General features: G+C 42.6%; 3 protein-coding genes across 7 annotated transcripts in view; 2 read left to right on the top strand and 1 right to left on the bottom strand.

Moving 5' to 3' along the window:
- Window position 1: 1 nt before the first annotated feature.
- mrpl47 (mitochondrial ribosomal protein L47) lies at window positions 2-2,502 on the bottom strand. The gene is made up of 7 exons (XM_030372715.1): window positions 2,350-2,502; window positions 1,966-2,105; window positions 1,816-1,876; window positions 1,632-1,728; window positions 1,265-1,395; window positions 510-605; window positions 2-278 (listed from the first exon to the last, which is right to left on the bottom strand). Exons 1-7 carry the CDS (start codon window positions 2,472-2,474, stop codon window positions 170-172), a joined length of 759 nt encoding a protein of 252 aa, XP_030228575.1. The 5' UTR covers window positions 2,475-2,502; the 3' UTR covers window positions 2-169.
- Window positions 2,503-2,537: 35 nt separating this feature from the next.
- ndufb5 (NADH:ubiquinone oxidoreductase subunit B5) lies at window positions 2,538-5,627 on the top strand. The gene is made up of 6 exons (XM_030372716.1): window positions 2,538-2,843; window positions 3,320-3,402; window positions 3,798-3,864; window positions 4,119-4,180; window positions 4,500-4,606; window positions 5,408-5,627. The coding sequence occupies exons 1-6, from the start codon at window positions 2,726-2,728 to the stop codon at window positions 5,526-5,528; spliced, it is 558 nt and encodes a 185-aa protein (XP_030228576.1). The 5' UTR covers window positions 2,538-2,725; the 3' UTR covers window positions 5,529-5,627.
- An 863-nt stretch (window positions 5,628-6,490) lies between these two features.
- Window positions 6,491-15,873, top strand: part of usp13 (ubiquitin specific peptidase 13) — a 29,413-nt gene continuing 20,030 nt past the window's right edge. For 4 of the 5 annotated variants that reach the window (XM_030373065.1, XM_030373068.1, XM_030373066.1 and 1 more), the window contains exons 1-6: window positions 6,491-6,861; window positions 8,635-8,760; window positions 11,471-11,531; window positions 13,895-14,016; window positions 14,774-14,916; window positions 15,600-15,784. In XM_030373065.1, coding sequence (XP_030228925.1) covers window positions 6,751-6,861; window positions 8,635-8,760; window positions 11,471-11,531; window positions 13,895-14,016; window positions 14,774-14,916; window positions 15,600-15,784 — 748 coding nt within the window. In that variant the 5' untranslated portion in view covers window positions 6,491-6,750. The remainder of the gene's footprint in view (window positions 6,862-8,634; window positions 8,761-11,470; window positions 11,532-13,894; window positions 14,017-14,773; window positions 14,917-15,599; window positions 15,785-15,873) is intronic. The other variant, XM_030373067.1, reaches the window with a different exon arrangement.

Below are 15,873 nucleotides of genomic sequence, written 5' to 3'. Positions count from 1 at the left end.
ATAATTACTCACATAATCTTTAATGATTCAATACAAAGACAACAGATTCAACAAATTTCCAATGATGACAAGCAACTTGACGTATTCAATGTAATTGGATTTACACAGCCGAGTAGGGTGAATGGAGTTCTAGCCAAGCACTCGATAGATAAAAAAAAAAACACATTAATTATGTAGAGGCTTTCATTTGAGGAAACTTCTCCTTGAGTTTGGCCAGCTGCTTCTTCTCCAAGTCCGCCTGCCTAGCTCGCGTCCGGAGGTTCTTCTCCATACGCAGCCTGGGAGACAGGAAATTACATAATGAGGACACCATGCCCACAGACCCGGCTGTTGCCTTATTCATGCGCAGTTAGTAGATTAGGCGTCTTGCAAGTCAACAGGTAGACTGGACCATTGGTGGCCAGTACGCTACCCTGCCCCCTGCTGGTTGGGACCAGATGCAACAACATGGGTTGCATATGACTTAACCTTCCCATGACGAGGGAAAACAGTGTTTCTGCATTGCTTACCGTATATGTGGCTTCACAAATGATGGTGTGTAGAACCTCCTTCGCTTGTACGTTGCGTTCATATACCACGGAATGGCATACTCTCTGAAGCGGTGCCTGTTGAGCGAAACATTCACAGACGTCATTTAGGGCACTTGAATTTTCCATGTTCTCTTCAATTCTGCTATTTGCTCAAGGTTGGAAAAATCGAGTATAATGATGTCCATCTAATTTCGTCCTCTTCCCATTTAAATATTTTCACAGGTCATTTTTTAGCCAGTGGTCACTGTCCAAATTAGGTCCATATAAAATAGTTGCAATAAAACAAATACATTTGAAACAAATACCTCAATTTGTCTTTATGGCTATTTGTATACGTTATTACTTTATAATCATACAAAGTGATTAACGCCCGATCAATACAGGATTTATGAATTAAAAATATGACCGATATCGCTATATCAGCCGAGCTAAAGCAACCAATTAACTGTATGGGGAGGAGCCACCAACCTTCACACAGAACATGATGTGAATTATGAGTGTTTATGTGGATGGGCTCAGTGAAAGAATTTACAGGTTCAACCACCAACGTCAAGGACTAATAAAGAGGTAATAACATTCATAAAAATTGTCACCATTTCTAAAGGTTTCATAACTTAACATACAAAGATGCCGATATATCTGTGATAGGCCAATATCGGTTGAGCTCTAAAAAAATAAATAAAGATTTACCTAGCATTACTTCATCAAGACAAGTTCTTTATCCTCTCCCTTACCAAACAACTTTTCCAAACAGATTCCTCCTCCAGTCAGCAGGCCTGGCATACTCCTGGCCGGTCTGGAGCAGCCTCAGCGCTGTCTCCCTCTCCTCCACCACCTTGTCCAGCCTCTGCATCGACCGCTCGATCTACCAGGAGGGCAAAGCCAAATGGATCAGTGTCTGATAAAGTTTTGTTGATGGTGAATTTTATTGGCCGCTTAAGGCACCAATAAAGTGGCAGATATAAATGATATTTAGGGTTGGCCAACAACGCAGTCGCACTGTATTAATAAAACCTTTTCATAAACCGGTACAGAAATCATTATTTTCAGGGCCAATTCATATTCTGCAGTGCAGTACACACACAAGTTAATTAATTATACCTTTTTTAATCTCTCTGGACTCGGCATCGAAACCCTTTGACGTTTCGCCTCCTGCTCAATAGTTAACAGCATGTTCTTCTCTTTCAGAAGCAAGTACCTGGATTGAAGAGAAGAGACCTATTAAACGTGTCCGACTAAACAACAATGTATAGTTTTGAATGAGTAATTAAAATACAAAGCCCACCATAGTTTGTGTAGTTCTTCGTTGCTCTTGGATCTCAGAAGTGTTACAGTCCACGGTGCACCTTAAACCAAAAGTATAGCAAATCTAGATTGAAAAGGGAGCTTTATTTACTCACCCCGTTAGATATCTGGTACACAATATAATCTCTACCTGACTTCACTGTGCTTTCTCCCCAGTTCTCAGGGAGGTCGAAGAATTCTTCCAGCCCCATTCTGCTGATGGTTGTGTGCAGAGGACGACATTGGACAACGGGCCAAATGGGACAAGCAGCACCAGCTAGTAAATTCTGCCTGCAGGCGAGATGAATCCAAAGAAAAATAAATATACATCATAGTAGTTATCAAGCAACATATATCAATATAGCCATAGAACAATTGTATTAACCCAGTTACTGAGGAGGTTCACGATGAACTTCAAATTCCCATCTTCTTGACCATTCAACAGAGATTAGACGTATGCTGTCCAAGACCTTCCTAGAATGTAATGGAAATTGGTAGGGTTCAAACTAAATAATACAATAAAACAAATAATTACCTGACAAGTGAAGACTTCGTTAAACAAATGCCTGTGTTTTGAGAAGGTATGGTTGAAGATATCCTCACAACATTATGAAATTGTTTGCAAAGTGCCAGAACACGTCCTGCTGAGGTCGCCGCCATGTTTCCAATACACGGTCACGGATTTCCCAGCATGCAATTCTAAATTAACCGATATAATAAAGTTGCCAATTCAAACACAGTGGTTGGCTCATTACATTTTTAAAATAATATTTTGTCGTTTTTACGTTACAATAATAACCAATAAATTATGAAAAATATTCAAGCATAGCCTCAATTTCTAATGGTTATTTAGCATTGTCACTGGTCAGCGAATAGGAAAGCTTGTTGTTAGATGGTGTCATGCAGCAGTGATGGTGGGGATGAGCGTTCTTCGGTCTGCTGCTGCCTTTGCAGCCAGACTAAGTCCTCTAAAATCTGGAAATAAGGTGTCAAATTTGCTGACAAGAACTATTCCTAAAACGGAACAAGGTAACCGACTATGTGAATCGTTTAATTTGTGGATAGTTGACCTAAATAGTTGTCGTTTGTTGTTGTGACCTTGTGCTTCACTCATTAGCTCCCTGCTAGCTTTCAGTCGTTGCAGTCACCTACTGTATACAGTTGTTGTCAGCCTTCCTTCACGGGTCAAATGACTAAGTTCTTTATGCTTGTTATTAATAATAATAATAATAATAATAATGATGTTCAGTATCTTTCGTTCGTTACAATGAGACACTTTGCTAATTAAACAGATTTAAAAACACATTTGAGTTGGGTTTTCCAACATTGGTGGTGATTTGCTCCAGGTTAAGATTAAAGCACAGGTCGATACATAATTACATCTCGCTTAATATTTCTTAAATCAAGCACCATCAGAGTGATCTTCTGTGTTTTATTGAACTTTAAATTGGCCAAATTTTTTCAAAAACTATACTGACACGCAAAATGCAACCCTTGTCTTGCAGTGGCAGTACGTTGGGGCCATGGTAAGCAGCTGTTTGTGGTCAAACCCAGCGGCTACTATGACACCAGATTTCTACGCTTGTTGGTGAGTAGTGCGTCTTCATGTATAAAGGACCAAGTAAACTGATTTGCTTGGTCAAGTAAAGACATGTTGAGGTCAAGGAGGGCGGCAGGTGCTCAGGAGGTACAGCTGGTTGACTTGATACCGGAAGGTTGCCAGGTCGATCCCCGGCTCCTCCCATCAGAGTATTGAGGTGTCCCTAAGCAATACACCTAACTCTAACTAATCCCGACGAGCTGTTGTTCACCTTGCATGGTTGTCACCACGTTGGTGTGTGTATGTATGAATGGTCGTAAGTTGCTTTGGACAAAAGTGTCTTCTAAATGCCCTAGAATCCGATAGATAGGTGCTTAAGGCATCAAGTTCATCTGTCTCAATACTAGTACACTGCTGAAATATATGCAAAAATCTACTTTCAGAAATATTATATTCTCCTGACTGGAATTCCAGTGGCTGCCGGCATAACATTTATAAATGTGTTCTTTGGTAAGTAAGACTTTTGTTATTAAAGCAATATGAATGAATATGTCAACAAATACCAGTAGCAAAATAAGGCATCAAAATAAATTCTTTGTTTGCACATAGTAACATATACATTTTTTTAATTGTTTTTGGACAAATGTTCTAATATTCACCGATTTTTATTGGATCACTTTTGGTTTCAAAGTCTTCCATTTGGTCAATAGTGCACTTCCCTATAATTGGAAGTTTACAGAACCTGTGTTTTTCTAAACTTCCAGGTGAGGCAGAGCTGGCTGAAATCCCAGAGGGCTATGAACCGGAGTACTGGGAGTACTACAGGGTACGTTGCGCCCCTTCTCTGGCCAGTCTATTTAAATAGTTTAACACCCAGAAAAGACCAAAAAGTTGATCAATCAATGAGCATTCATATTAATACAATTGACAGACATTCAATGCTTCCCAGCTGCATTTTATTAATGGCAAATGAATACAGTTTGGGCCTAACTTGTATAACAACGTGCACATGAAGCTAATGATGATGTGTAGGTTGAGTGTGATTTAAGTACTGTGAGTAGTAGTAGTAGTAGCATATGAAAATCATATACTTATCATATGGATTGCATTAATGATAACATTAACATGTTTGACTGTGTTTGCAGCATCCCATCACCCGATTTATTTCCCGTAACATCTACGACTCCCCAGTGAAGGACTATGAAAAGATGATGGCTGCTATTCAGATTGAGCAGGAGAAGGGAGAGCATAGGTGAGTGTGTCCATCGGAGTCAGCGGTCGCATCCACCTAGATTGTTCATGTGTATATGCCTTCTTTTTATTTTCACTTACTGTTACTGTTATTTGATTTTTGCCCTGTGATCAAAATGTAACCAATGTGTAACCCACCACGTTTCAAGTCCAAAGTGCACGCATGTTGAATAAGAGTCGGTTTTCTATGACGACACAGCCATGGGAATAACCGCAATCATGTTCATTCGCCACTCGCAATACACTCTCATCCATTTTTTTGTTTAATCCATCAACATGCGCCAACTGAATCTGTTGGATTGCGTAGATTGTGATTGTAGGCAGAACAGAATCAAAATGGGTTATGGAAAAGGTTTGTTACCTGACACTCTTGGGCAGTTATATTATTATAAGATAGAAAGGATTGCCTGTATTGGCTTAGTCTGATACCGAAGCAGCATCAGTAACTATGACAACCTGAGAGGAAACAGCCTTTAAAGTCGGTATCTATTGATTAGTGCTGAAGAGATCTGCTTACCATCATCATCTCTTTTGAGTTAATACCTCCCTGCCAGCTGTCAGTAGGTTACGGTTGTAAATGGATAGTTTCCTCAAATCTTGGATACTGGCAAAGTTGCAGCTTTCAAATCCAAACCTGATCACTGAGTTCTAGCCATGACCAATCAGAATCAGAATCAGAATTATTTGAATGGCCAAGTATATTCACACATACAGGAAATTGACTTGGTGTGGTCTCAGAGGTAAGATTGCTTGTTATATTGTAGGCTTGTCTTCAATATTGTTGGGGGTTTCCATTCCACAGACTGGCCCATTTGGAGGTGCGTCGCCAGATGAGACAGAGGGGAGACGGCCCCTGGTTCCAGAAGGAGACTGTGGACAAGGGCCTCATCGACCACAGCCCCAAGTCAACACCAGACACTTAAACACCACACTCAAATTTAAAGCCTCATCGTGGTGGTGAAACTCACTGTTTGTAAATTTTTTCTCCTCTGCTTAAATAAAGTATATATGATGTACTTTGATTCTGCACCAGTTTCTCTTTATTTATTTAATTAATTAAATGATTATGTATATGATTTATAATTTAGATATAATTAATTATTGAAAGAAAAAATCTGCTGTTGTCTGACTACGATGTATCTCTAGGGCCAATGGGCAGTATGTCTGGGGTTCCAGAGTAGCTGGATAAGATAACGGATATCCAGGCCAAGACTTCGTCCATTGTTATTTTTTTGTAGGTATTTCAGGTCACTTTGGTTAATCTCTTTAACCGATGTCAAAGCTAAAAAATAACGAAATTGTCATCAGAACATAGTCGATGAGTTGAGAGTGTTTCTCGCCACGCGGACTTACCGTCGGTTTGGACAATACTACTTGGACTACATATGGAAACTAGAACACTTCCTATTATTAAATCTTGTCCCTAAAGATTATGCATTCATATGTAGATATCTGTATTGAGAGATTACTCATTGTTGAACTGGTTTCTTATATCTACGCTACTTGGCCACACGGTGGCAGCATTGAGTAAAATTAATGGACAAAATACAGGTATATGTTGCGGATATAATTGATGTTATATAATTTATGTAGTTAACAAATTTTGATTGAATATTGGGGACACATTTTTAGAACATGTGGGACAACGCAGTAAGCATACTTTCATTTGGTCTGTCTTTTTCCTACAATAACTGGCCAATTCATTTTAGAATTGTACTCCCTGAAAGATATTTGTCCACTCATTATATGGCTTTAGGTTTGAGCATACCAAATTCCGGAAAGACATCTTATAACGGAATAGCGGAATTATTGGTAAAAAGCATGGTCAATTGACTTGGAATCGCCCACCAAAGGGGGCGGGTCCGCGGACCACGGTTTGAGCGCGTCGTGGTGGGCATTGAAATCCATGCGCAGGTGCAAAAGCTAAAGAAATCAAGCTAGTTTTCTCTACGAAGTTTTTCCTTTTAGTATTTTTGTTATTATTTCTGAGTTCAACGCAACGCGTCGTTTCTTTCCTCAGCTTGCCATCCCCCTGCAACCGGAGGAATGTGGACACCGAGCGCTTTAAAAATAGCATCCTTGCCCCTGACAGCCCTGCTCTGGTGAGTCTCGTTGCATTGTGCCGCGAGGAGCAGGAATGCGAAGATGGCTGCAGATCTCGGAGAGCTGCTGGTCCCGTTCATGCCAACCATCAGAGTCCCCAAAACAGGAGACAGGGTTTTCAAGAGCGAATGTGCCTTTTCCTACGATTCTCCAGTAAGTGTCTGTCTGCCCTGAATTAATCCATGACGGGTGGGGATGTGGATTTTGTGCCTACTCATAGCGGTTGCTTGTCTGTCCTAACACGGGGGTCGCTACGTGTTTCTGTGTGGCTGTGCTTGATGGGCGCCTCCATGGCCGACGTTCCCCTGAACTTGAGCGTGCGGGTGTGTGAGATAAATAAATAATGAAACAGTGTTTACATCACAGGAGGCGCGCGTTTCCCTTTGGAACTGCACCCGTCCCATTTAATTGACACATTGACCCACCTGCCTGCATTCTGTCATGGACCGTATTGATGCCGATTGATCAATATATAGCTTTTATGAAGGGATAAGGATGATGAAAATGTCAACGGAAATGGAGAAACCCAATACTTACTCATCCATTTACAGTAGGGAGTCACCGATGCTAAATGACAATACTGACCCTACATCTGCCCATAATGTATAGGCCTTATCTTTTTTTAACCTCACACATGAATTGAAAGTAGACAATTCGATTATTAAATGATACACCCTACGACACGTTTCAACACTTGAAGGAATCGACTTACTTAAAAATAAAGGACAAAAATATGAAGATATTGGTGCGTAATGTTTCTATTAATTACTCTTGCTGATTAGGCCTTATATTTATAGAGCTAATACAAAATGTTCCCATCCACATCTTACAGTAAATTATCATAATCTCAATATCTTAAATGTGTACCTCATGTGTCAACAACTCTTAGCGTTCAGCAGAACCTCCTTGTTTGGCCTGATGTATGAATACTGCCCAGAATTCATGACTAAGCCTGCATTTTAGACCTAATAATAATAATAATAATAATAATCATAATAATCCTAATAATAATGGATGTAGGCTTACAAACAAAATAGATTTGAAAGGTGACTCAGCTGTCTGGACTTTAGCATGTAGCGCTGAGGAATGGTTTATTTTTACTCCACTCTGTTGAGGCTCATGTGTCACTTCAAGACACTTGAAGGGTTGACGCTCAGTTTTATTGAGCCTACCCCAGACGTGAGCGTAAGATCAAGAGCCTATATCTTGTCGCATTCTCCACCTTTAAAACAAAATTGGAAAAAGGTGGAAGTCTTATGGAATGATAAGTTATCCCATTAGTTGAGTCCAGGAAGTCTGCGACCCATTGACAGATGGCTCCTGACTGCACTGTCTTGTTCACGAATGGACAACCGGGATGTGTGGCCAGCCTTTCTAAGCTGTTTCACCTTGTTGACCCAAAGGGTAGAGGGTTAGAGTCATGGATTAGGCATTGGTTGTATGCTTAACTAATACAAATGTGCTTGATGATGATACGTTGGATGAGAAAACAGCAAGCACTAACTACCAGCTTTAGTGGTTTTCTATACTGTAAGCAAGTAGGGGAGGTTGCATTTCTCTCTATCTACATGTTCTATCGTGACATTTTCTTGTGATACCCAAACCCCATTATTTAGCTTTTGTTAAAGATGTTTTCTCCCTCCACATCAGTATTTGCATCAGCTATCCCAAAACCTTTATTATAAGTACGCTCTGGTAGTTGGTGTTATCCCCAAAGTCCTAGGTCCCCCTGTAGCATTATTTGAGCAAGGTGCCCAATCCCTTCGGCTCCAAAAGAATCAAGTGTATCTGAATCCTTGAAGTCACTCTGGGTGAAAGCGACTTCTAAATGACTAAACGGTTTTCCCAAGGGGCGTTGCTCTGTGGGGGTCTGTTGTCTGTGTGTGTGTTGTGTTTGGTCTCATCTTGATGCTCTTCCTCTTGCAGGAATCCGAGGGGGGCCTGTATGTGTGCATGAACACGTTCCTTGGGTTCGGGAGAGAACATGTGGAAAGGCATTACCGCAAAACGGGACAGAGCGTTTACATGCACCTTAAAAGACACGTGAAAGAGGTAAGGATTGGACGAGTTATTATTAGTAATGTTTTGGTTCCTTGATTTAGATTTTTTTTATCCTTCTTATTTATGTTATTATTAAAATAAATAAAAGCTCAATCAAACCTGTTTACGAATGACAAACTAAGATTAAAAAGGGGAAGCATAACTTTCTCTACTCTATAGATCAACGTGCATTTATCTCATTGGGCTTAACAATCAAAGGCCAGCTGTTTTTTTTGTAGTTTAAGCTTCTCAGACAGGTAGCATAAACCCTTTGGGTCTGGAGCCACATGTTATAAAGCAAGCAGCTTGTAAAACACGTGTTAATGAAGGATTTTGGAATGTGTTAAAAGCAACAGGGCCTAGCCCTAAGGCTATGAGATGTAACTTCCTGTGCTTAATTAAAAGTTTTAAGCCGGTGCTCTGTCAGCAGAACTCACCGGTGTGTACCGAGCATCTTCAAACATCCCTCAAACTCGTGTCTTCTCTGGCAGATTTGTAGCTAAGCCTATCCAATTTCTGGGAACAACAACATGATGATGAAGATGAAGATGTAGATGATGATGATGATGATAAGACAGAATCGCCTCACTTGATGCTTTTCCATCCAAACACCTGCCTAAAATCAGGCTCTTTCCGTGTGTGTGTGTGTGTGTGTGTGTGTGTGTGTGTGTGTGTGTGTGTGTGTGTGTGTACACCAGTACCAATGGCCATGATCGTTTCCAATAAGCCTGGATTCATGGGTTGATCGTGTAGAACAAAGCCATAAGCTGCTGGTATGTTTTCATTGATCGTGTCCTATCGGCCCGCGGATAAGCTGCTTCTCTGTCAGAAGGCTCCTATTTCCCTGGCCGGATACAGGCTGGAAACAGCTGGTCGTATCCAGCTCCTGTGTCTGCTATTCCCCCTCCCTTGTGACCTCTTGGGCTACAGCGTGTCAGCAATCCCCGTGTGGACGTTGTGTCCGTCTGTCTGTCTATTTGTCCATCCCTCTAGCTGTCCTCCCCTCGTTCGTCCCCGCCCAGTGACGTCCTGTAAACTGACAATTGGTTTGTTTTCTGAAAGGTGAACTAGGTCAGTGGAATAGGGCCTAATTCACCTGGCGTCCATCTTGGCTTAAAATGCTAGCCGGTTAGGGGAACTAAATGAAGAGTCTAAATTCAATTCCCTCACCCAGCGAAAGGTGAATGAGGCCTATTGTCCGATTGAGAGTCCAGTTGTTGATTGAGCAGATTTGTACTGGTTTAGTCATTTATCCAACACTATTTGCAGTGAATTCTGGGAAATATCACAGCATAAATGGGTTGGCTATTTTGCTCTACAATGCCTACAGGTTGACCCTGGGAATTGGGGATGGAGCCCGGTACCTTCCCAGCTGTGCTATTGCTAAATCCTTTTCCCTGTTAGTTCACAGGGATGGATCAGGATTTTACATTTAAGTTGATCATTCAAAGAACATTCCCCAGGGACCAAGGTCTCTTGGGAAAGGTCTATCCCCCCCAGTGGGGGCTGGGGCTCCCCCAGTGGGGGCTGGGGCTCCCCAGGACTCCCCTGAAGGTTCTGGAGGAGGTAGCCGGGGGTAAGAGAGGTCTGGGTTCCTCTGCTTGTCCCTCGACCACCACGGCCATGGTGGAACATGTGGTTCTAATGGCTTTGATGATTTCTAGTTTTACAAAGGCTGTATTATTGCTCTTCCCATTGGGTCACACTGATGAAGTCAAAAGTGGATCTGGACCTGCTGCTTAAAGGACAATAGCGATCTTGGGGATCAAAACATTGCATTTCTCTCATCTGCCTCGCTTAAACATCCATTACCAATGTAATTGTTCATAATTACTTCCTTGTTAGGATTTTAATCGAAGAGCTTTTAGTGCGAACGCGTCCGCCGGAAATGTAAACAATTACAATATAGCTATTTGTCTTTTGGTATCAGTTTTCGTCAGTCAATAGTACACTGTTTGTGGACAACCTGACAGTGAATTGGCAGGTACTGGAAAATGTCTTGGCACAAAAACCAGTGCTATATTGCTGTTGTTTACATTTGTGGCAGGTACGCTCACGTTAAATACTCAGAATTAAAACAAGGAGGTAATTTGGACAATATTAGTGTAATGGGTGCTTTAAGTGATGATGGTTTGATCACCCAGACTGGTATTGTCCTTTTTTTTATGACATTTATTTCCTGTAAGAAGCCTTGGTCCAAAACACAATAGTAAAAGTTTCTTCAGTCTTGGACACGTATTCAGACTGTGCTGTCTGCCCCATCCGCTTATCTGAGGAACCATTCTGATGGTGGATCTGTTGCTTCTGAGTGTAATGTTTTCTGGGTTTCCCCCTTGCCCTGTAACCTCACCCTGCCCATGCGCCAGCAGGTATTTAGAGCAAAATGACTTGAGCAACCGGAACCCCCTCCATGTATACATTTCTAATTAGTACGAAAAAAACATAAGAGCTTGATAAGTTTGTGTTTTTCTGGAAATGTGACATGATGTCAATGCATTTTTTCATGATGACAATGAATATTCTTTTCCTATTCATGTTGTTTTCCTCAACTGTTTCAAGACTGTGGATATATTTTTTTCATTTCCTACCCATAGTAGACTCTCACTTCCCTCAGAAGATGATGAGGAATTACTGCCGCATCTATTGGAAAAAGGATGTTTGTTTCTACTGAGGTGTCTGCCAAAGGTGTGTTTCAAAATGAGCCATTTCCTGTTTCCTGTAGAAAAAGACAGGTGCCACAAGTGGTGCCTTCCCCAAGAGACGGAACGGAAAAGTGTTTCTGGGTAAGTCGTCTGATCATCCTGGAGATCTGCTCTCCTGTCTGCTCACAATCGAATGTACCGTGTTCTGTTAAAAGGTTAAAAAAGAGACAGTGTGGTGGTTAAGTAGTTGTAAATAATTTCCCACATATTCAACATAATCATATACGTGTTCTAGTCTGGTCTGACATATTCCGGTTTTAAGAAATAGTTAATGCAACCCCCCCATCCAATCCACCTTACTGTTGTTGTTTTTAACGCTCAGCCATGAACCCCCCCCCCCCCCCCACCAACCCTGCCGCCCCCCATTCCGACCCCCCTCTACTCAGGGGGCAATTGATATTTCCCATGTCAAGCCCCCCCTTCACCGCCTCCTCCGCTCTATATATAGTGCATTTATTTGTGTGTGCGGTTAGTAACTGTTCTATATTCAAAGTGCCACATGCTGAGGCCGGCCCGCTCTCCTCCCGCCTCGGGGGGGAGCTCTACAGAGGATGGGGTAAGACTGGGTCCACGCCCCGCCCCCTTTGCTCTTGCCCCATCTCTCCCCGCCCCAGTGTACCCCCTCAGCTGCCACCGCCTGTCAGTTCGCCCCTCCCAGCCAGCCTGCTCCCCAGGGCTGACACACTTCTTCTGTAGGGGGGCCATGACGCTTGCGCCTCTGGCCCCTGAGGACCGGGTGTCTCCGGACCCCCCGCCCTCACCCCTCAGCTCACCCTCCCGTGCCCTCCCCTCGCTGGCTGGAAGGATTGCTTCCACTCAACCTTTCCCCCCCCCCCCCCCCCCCCTACATTACCTGGTTCGCTGTGGCTGAGAGCTCTCCCAACAGGACCGTACCCACATACGCGATACTACGCTACACCACACTACAATACCTACACCACATTTTGATACACAACCACCAATTCAATTCAACACATTTATATTTGTATAACCCTTAATCACCATTACACTCTCAAAGGGCTTATGAGGCCAAATATTGATGACACTACACCACTACAATACACTACCCACACCAAAACACTACCCACGTAACGACTACATTACCCTAATCTGTACTACACCATGCTACCAATCTTTATTGAGGATCCTTATTTGATTCGGTTAAGGTCAAGTTCTGTCTTTGTAAATGTGTTTCATTCTGGAGGTCTGGTTTGGATGTAGCACGTGGTTTTGGTTTTCGCTGGTCTTTTCAGTGATTGAGACAATCCTCATTCTCAACGGAACCAGATCACCCCGCCCTGCTATCCTTTTCTGTTATGTTTGACGTTGCCATGGGTCTGATGCATCTGCGGTCATTTTTATATTCAGTCCAGTGATCGAATTAGCGAGCTAGCCCCTCAGCTTGGACGTCACTGTGACACCAGATGACACCGTGACAATGCTTTTTAAAGAAGCTCATCCACAGAATGGCCTGTGATGCAGCTGTTGTGGACTCCATGGCTGTGTCATGGCACATCTTTAGCCTGTGAGGTAGAAGGGATCCCTCTTTGAAGTTGGGCTATTAAACAGCACTGCTGGTCTTTACGAGCAAACATTGCTATTTTTAATTCTTATTATGCTGCATATTAGGGCGTTAGCCCTAAAATGCAGTTTTTATGTTTGGTACAATACTGTATGGGAAGAGATCCCATTATGGTGTTGATCTATCAATTTAAATGTAATCTAAAGCAAACATAATATGGACTGTACTTGAATTCACTGACTATTTAGTGTTGTCAGTAAATTATTGTGTTTCTTTAGTATAATATGAAATAGTATATCTAAGTTATAACCTTCGACTTCCATTGTCCTGTTAAGAGTGTCGTTGAGCAACCACTTATCCTGTTGAAGGGTCGTTGAGCGGACAAGCCCACACCAGTCTATTTATTGTCAAAGGTCTTTGACGAAAGCACCGCATTGAGGCACAATGTGAATATAATCGAAAATATAAATGATGAGCCATGACATACTTTAATTAAGAATACATCGATTTAACGTCTCAGGATATCTGAAGAGTGCTTTCAATTCACCGTTTTTTGTATTTTTCGTAGAGTAATGTAGAATTCATATTTTAAAAGAAAATAAGCGAACATGGTACTGCTCAAGACCAGCCGCCCGTTCCCTATTTTGAATTGTGATAGCTAATTATTCAATCTCTCCATCCCAGTTAGAAAGGGGGATATTGTTTCATTCGTGACGGTAAAAACAGAGGTAGAATATATGAATATTAATCAGTAAGGAAAAGAGGACAAGTGGTTGCATGCCCAACACTGGAGCTCGATTTGGTTTCATCACTTTTGCGCTGAATAGACCCGTCTTCATCGAGCACCGCTTGGCGACGAAATATATGAGCTGAGGTTCCACAAAAAGTTTGAATCTTTGTTTCTTCCCCTTTTTTTCCGAAGATCTGGAGCTCAACCGGGATTTTAACAGTGAGGACTATGACTTCGAGGATGAGGCCAAGCTCGTCATATTCCCAGACCACTTCGAGATCGCCCTACCCAACATCGAGGAGCTACCTGCGCTGGTGAGTGAGCCGGTCTATCCGTCCCAGGGCTCTGTGTTTCTCTGCATGTCGATAGGGGAGGTTCACTTTAGGGGACTGGCCTGGACTACGTCCCTCAGTTCTGTCCTAAGAGCTGCTGCTATCTTGGATAAGGTGTGTGTGTGTGTGTGTGTGTGTGTGTGTGTGTGTGTGTGTGTGTGTGTGTGTGTGTGTGTGTGTGTGTGTGTGTGTGTGTGTGTGTGTGTGTGTGTGTGTGTGTGTGTGTGTGTACAATTGTCTGCTTGCAAAGAATGAATTGGTTTTTCATAGGAAGTGTTAGTTTCCCTTTACACCATTTTCTAATTGGCATGAGACAGTACCTTTTATACAGTCTTTTAGGCGTGCTTGCTTTAAAATGCAAGTATGTGGCTTTATTTGGAATTCCGCTGCATCTATTTGTAATGTGGTGATTTTTCTTTTGGTTTTCTCTAGAAATCACTTTCGCTTTCGTAAGCTCAACTCTTTGTGACCTTTTTTCTTTCAGTCAAAATTGAAATGGAACACTGCAGGCTGAGCTTATATTACTGGTGTCCTGTTTATAGTTTTATATTAATACTTACGGCTGCATAGAACATTTATCTTCACACTTGAAACCCATTTATTCTAAGATGGACTAATATACTGCTGACCATGGGGCATTGGTGCACTGCCAGTCTTATAATCTTGTGATGATGATGATGATGATGATGATGATGATGATGATGATGATGATGATGATGATGATGATGATGGCGTACAGGTGACGATAGCTTGCGATGCGGTGCTCAACTCACCGTCGGCCTACAAGAAGCAGGAGCCAGAGTCCTGGGAGGAGGATATCCAGGAGTCCCGGCACTCCAGAAGCCTCAGACAGCAGGACAATGGGGTCAGGATCAGGCCTAGGTAGACCACCGCGCACACCTTCCTGGAAGCTCCTAACAAACATCCTCAAACTGTATCAATTTTAAGTTTAACATGGACAAATCATTTTGTGGAAAGACCGACCTGCCCTAAAGACCTTGGTGAATATAGTCAAAGTTTCATAACAAAGTAAAGTTGGCAGACATTTTGATGATTTTATCTCAAAATACCAAAAATGAGGTAGGTTTAAGGGCTGATTAATGCTTTAACGTCGACGCAACGCAAGGACTACGCAGACGCTTCGACGCAGTCGCAAACCTGCTTTGGTTCTGCGTCGGGTTTTAGTAGGCGGATCACAGCCCTTGCTGCTGCGTCGCCTCGACAGAAGGTTAAACATTTTGAGAGGCACACGTCAGGCACTTGCGGTGGACGCAAGTAGGGTCCGCAAGGACATAATGGGTCCGTGAACATGGCCGCGGAACCATAACGAAGCCTTAACAAACAATATCAAACTGGTTCTATTTTAGGTTTAACATGAATAAATCCTTTTGTGGGCTGGTAGACTGACCTGACCTAAAGACCTTGGTCTATATAGTGACAATTTCACATCGAAGTAAAGCTAGCAGACGTTTTGATGAGTTTATCTCAAAAATATCCCAAATTGGATCCTTTTGAACCCCTCGGCGTTCCCTCTCTCCCCGCTCGCCGCCGTGGCTCCCCTCCAGCGGCTGGAAGTGTCAGAAGTGTGAGATGAGGGAGAACCTGTGGCTGAACCTCACCGACGGAGCGGTCCTCTGTGGGAAGTGGTTCTTCGACGGCGCCGGGGGCAACGGCCACGCCCTGGACCACTACAAGGACACCAACTTCCCCCTGGCGGTCAAACTGGAGACCATCACCCCGGACGGAGCAGGTCTGGCACCGACCGGAGATCATACCAACACCACGCTGACTGCGTACTTTACATATTCAAACAGCCATTTCCAAAGGAAATTAAAAGAT

This window comes from Gadus morhua, chromosome 12 (genome assembly GCF_902167405.1).
Source record: "Gadus morhua chromosome 12, gadMor3.0, whole genome shotgun sequence".
Lineage (NCBI taxonomy): Eukaryota > Metazoa > Chordata > Actinopteri > Gadiformes > Gadidae > Gadus > Gadus morhua.
Note: the sequence above shows the minus strand (reverse complement) of the source record. Positions and strands in the feature narration are given on the sequence as shown.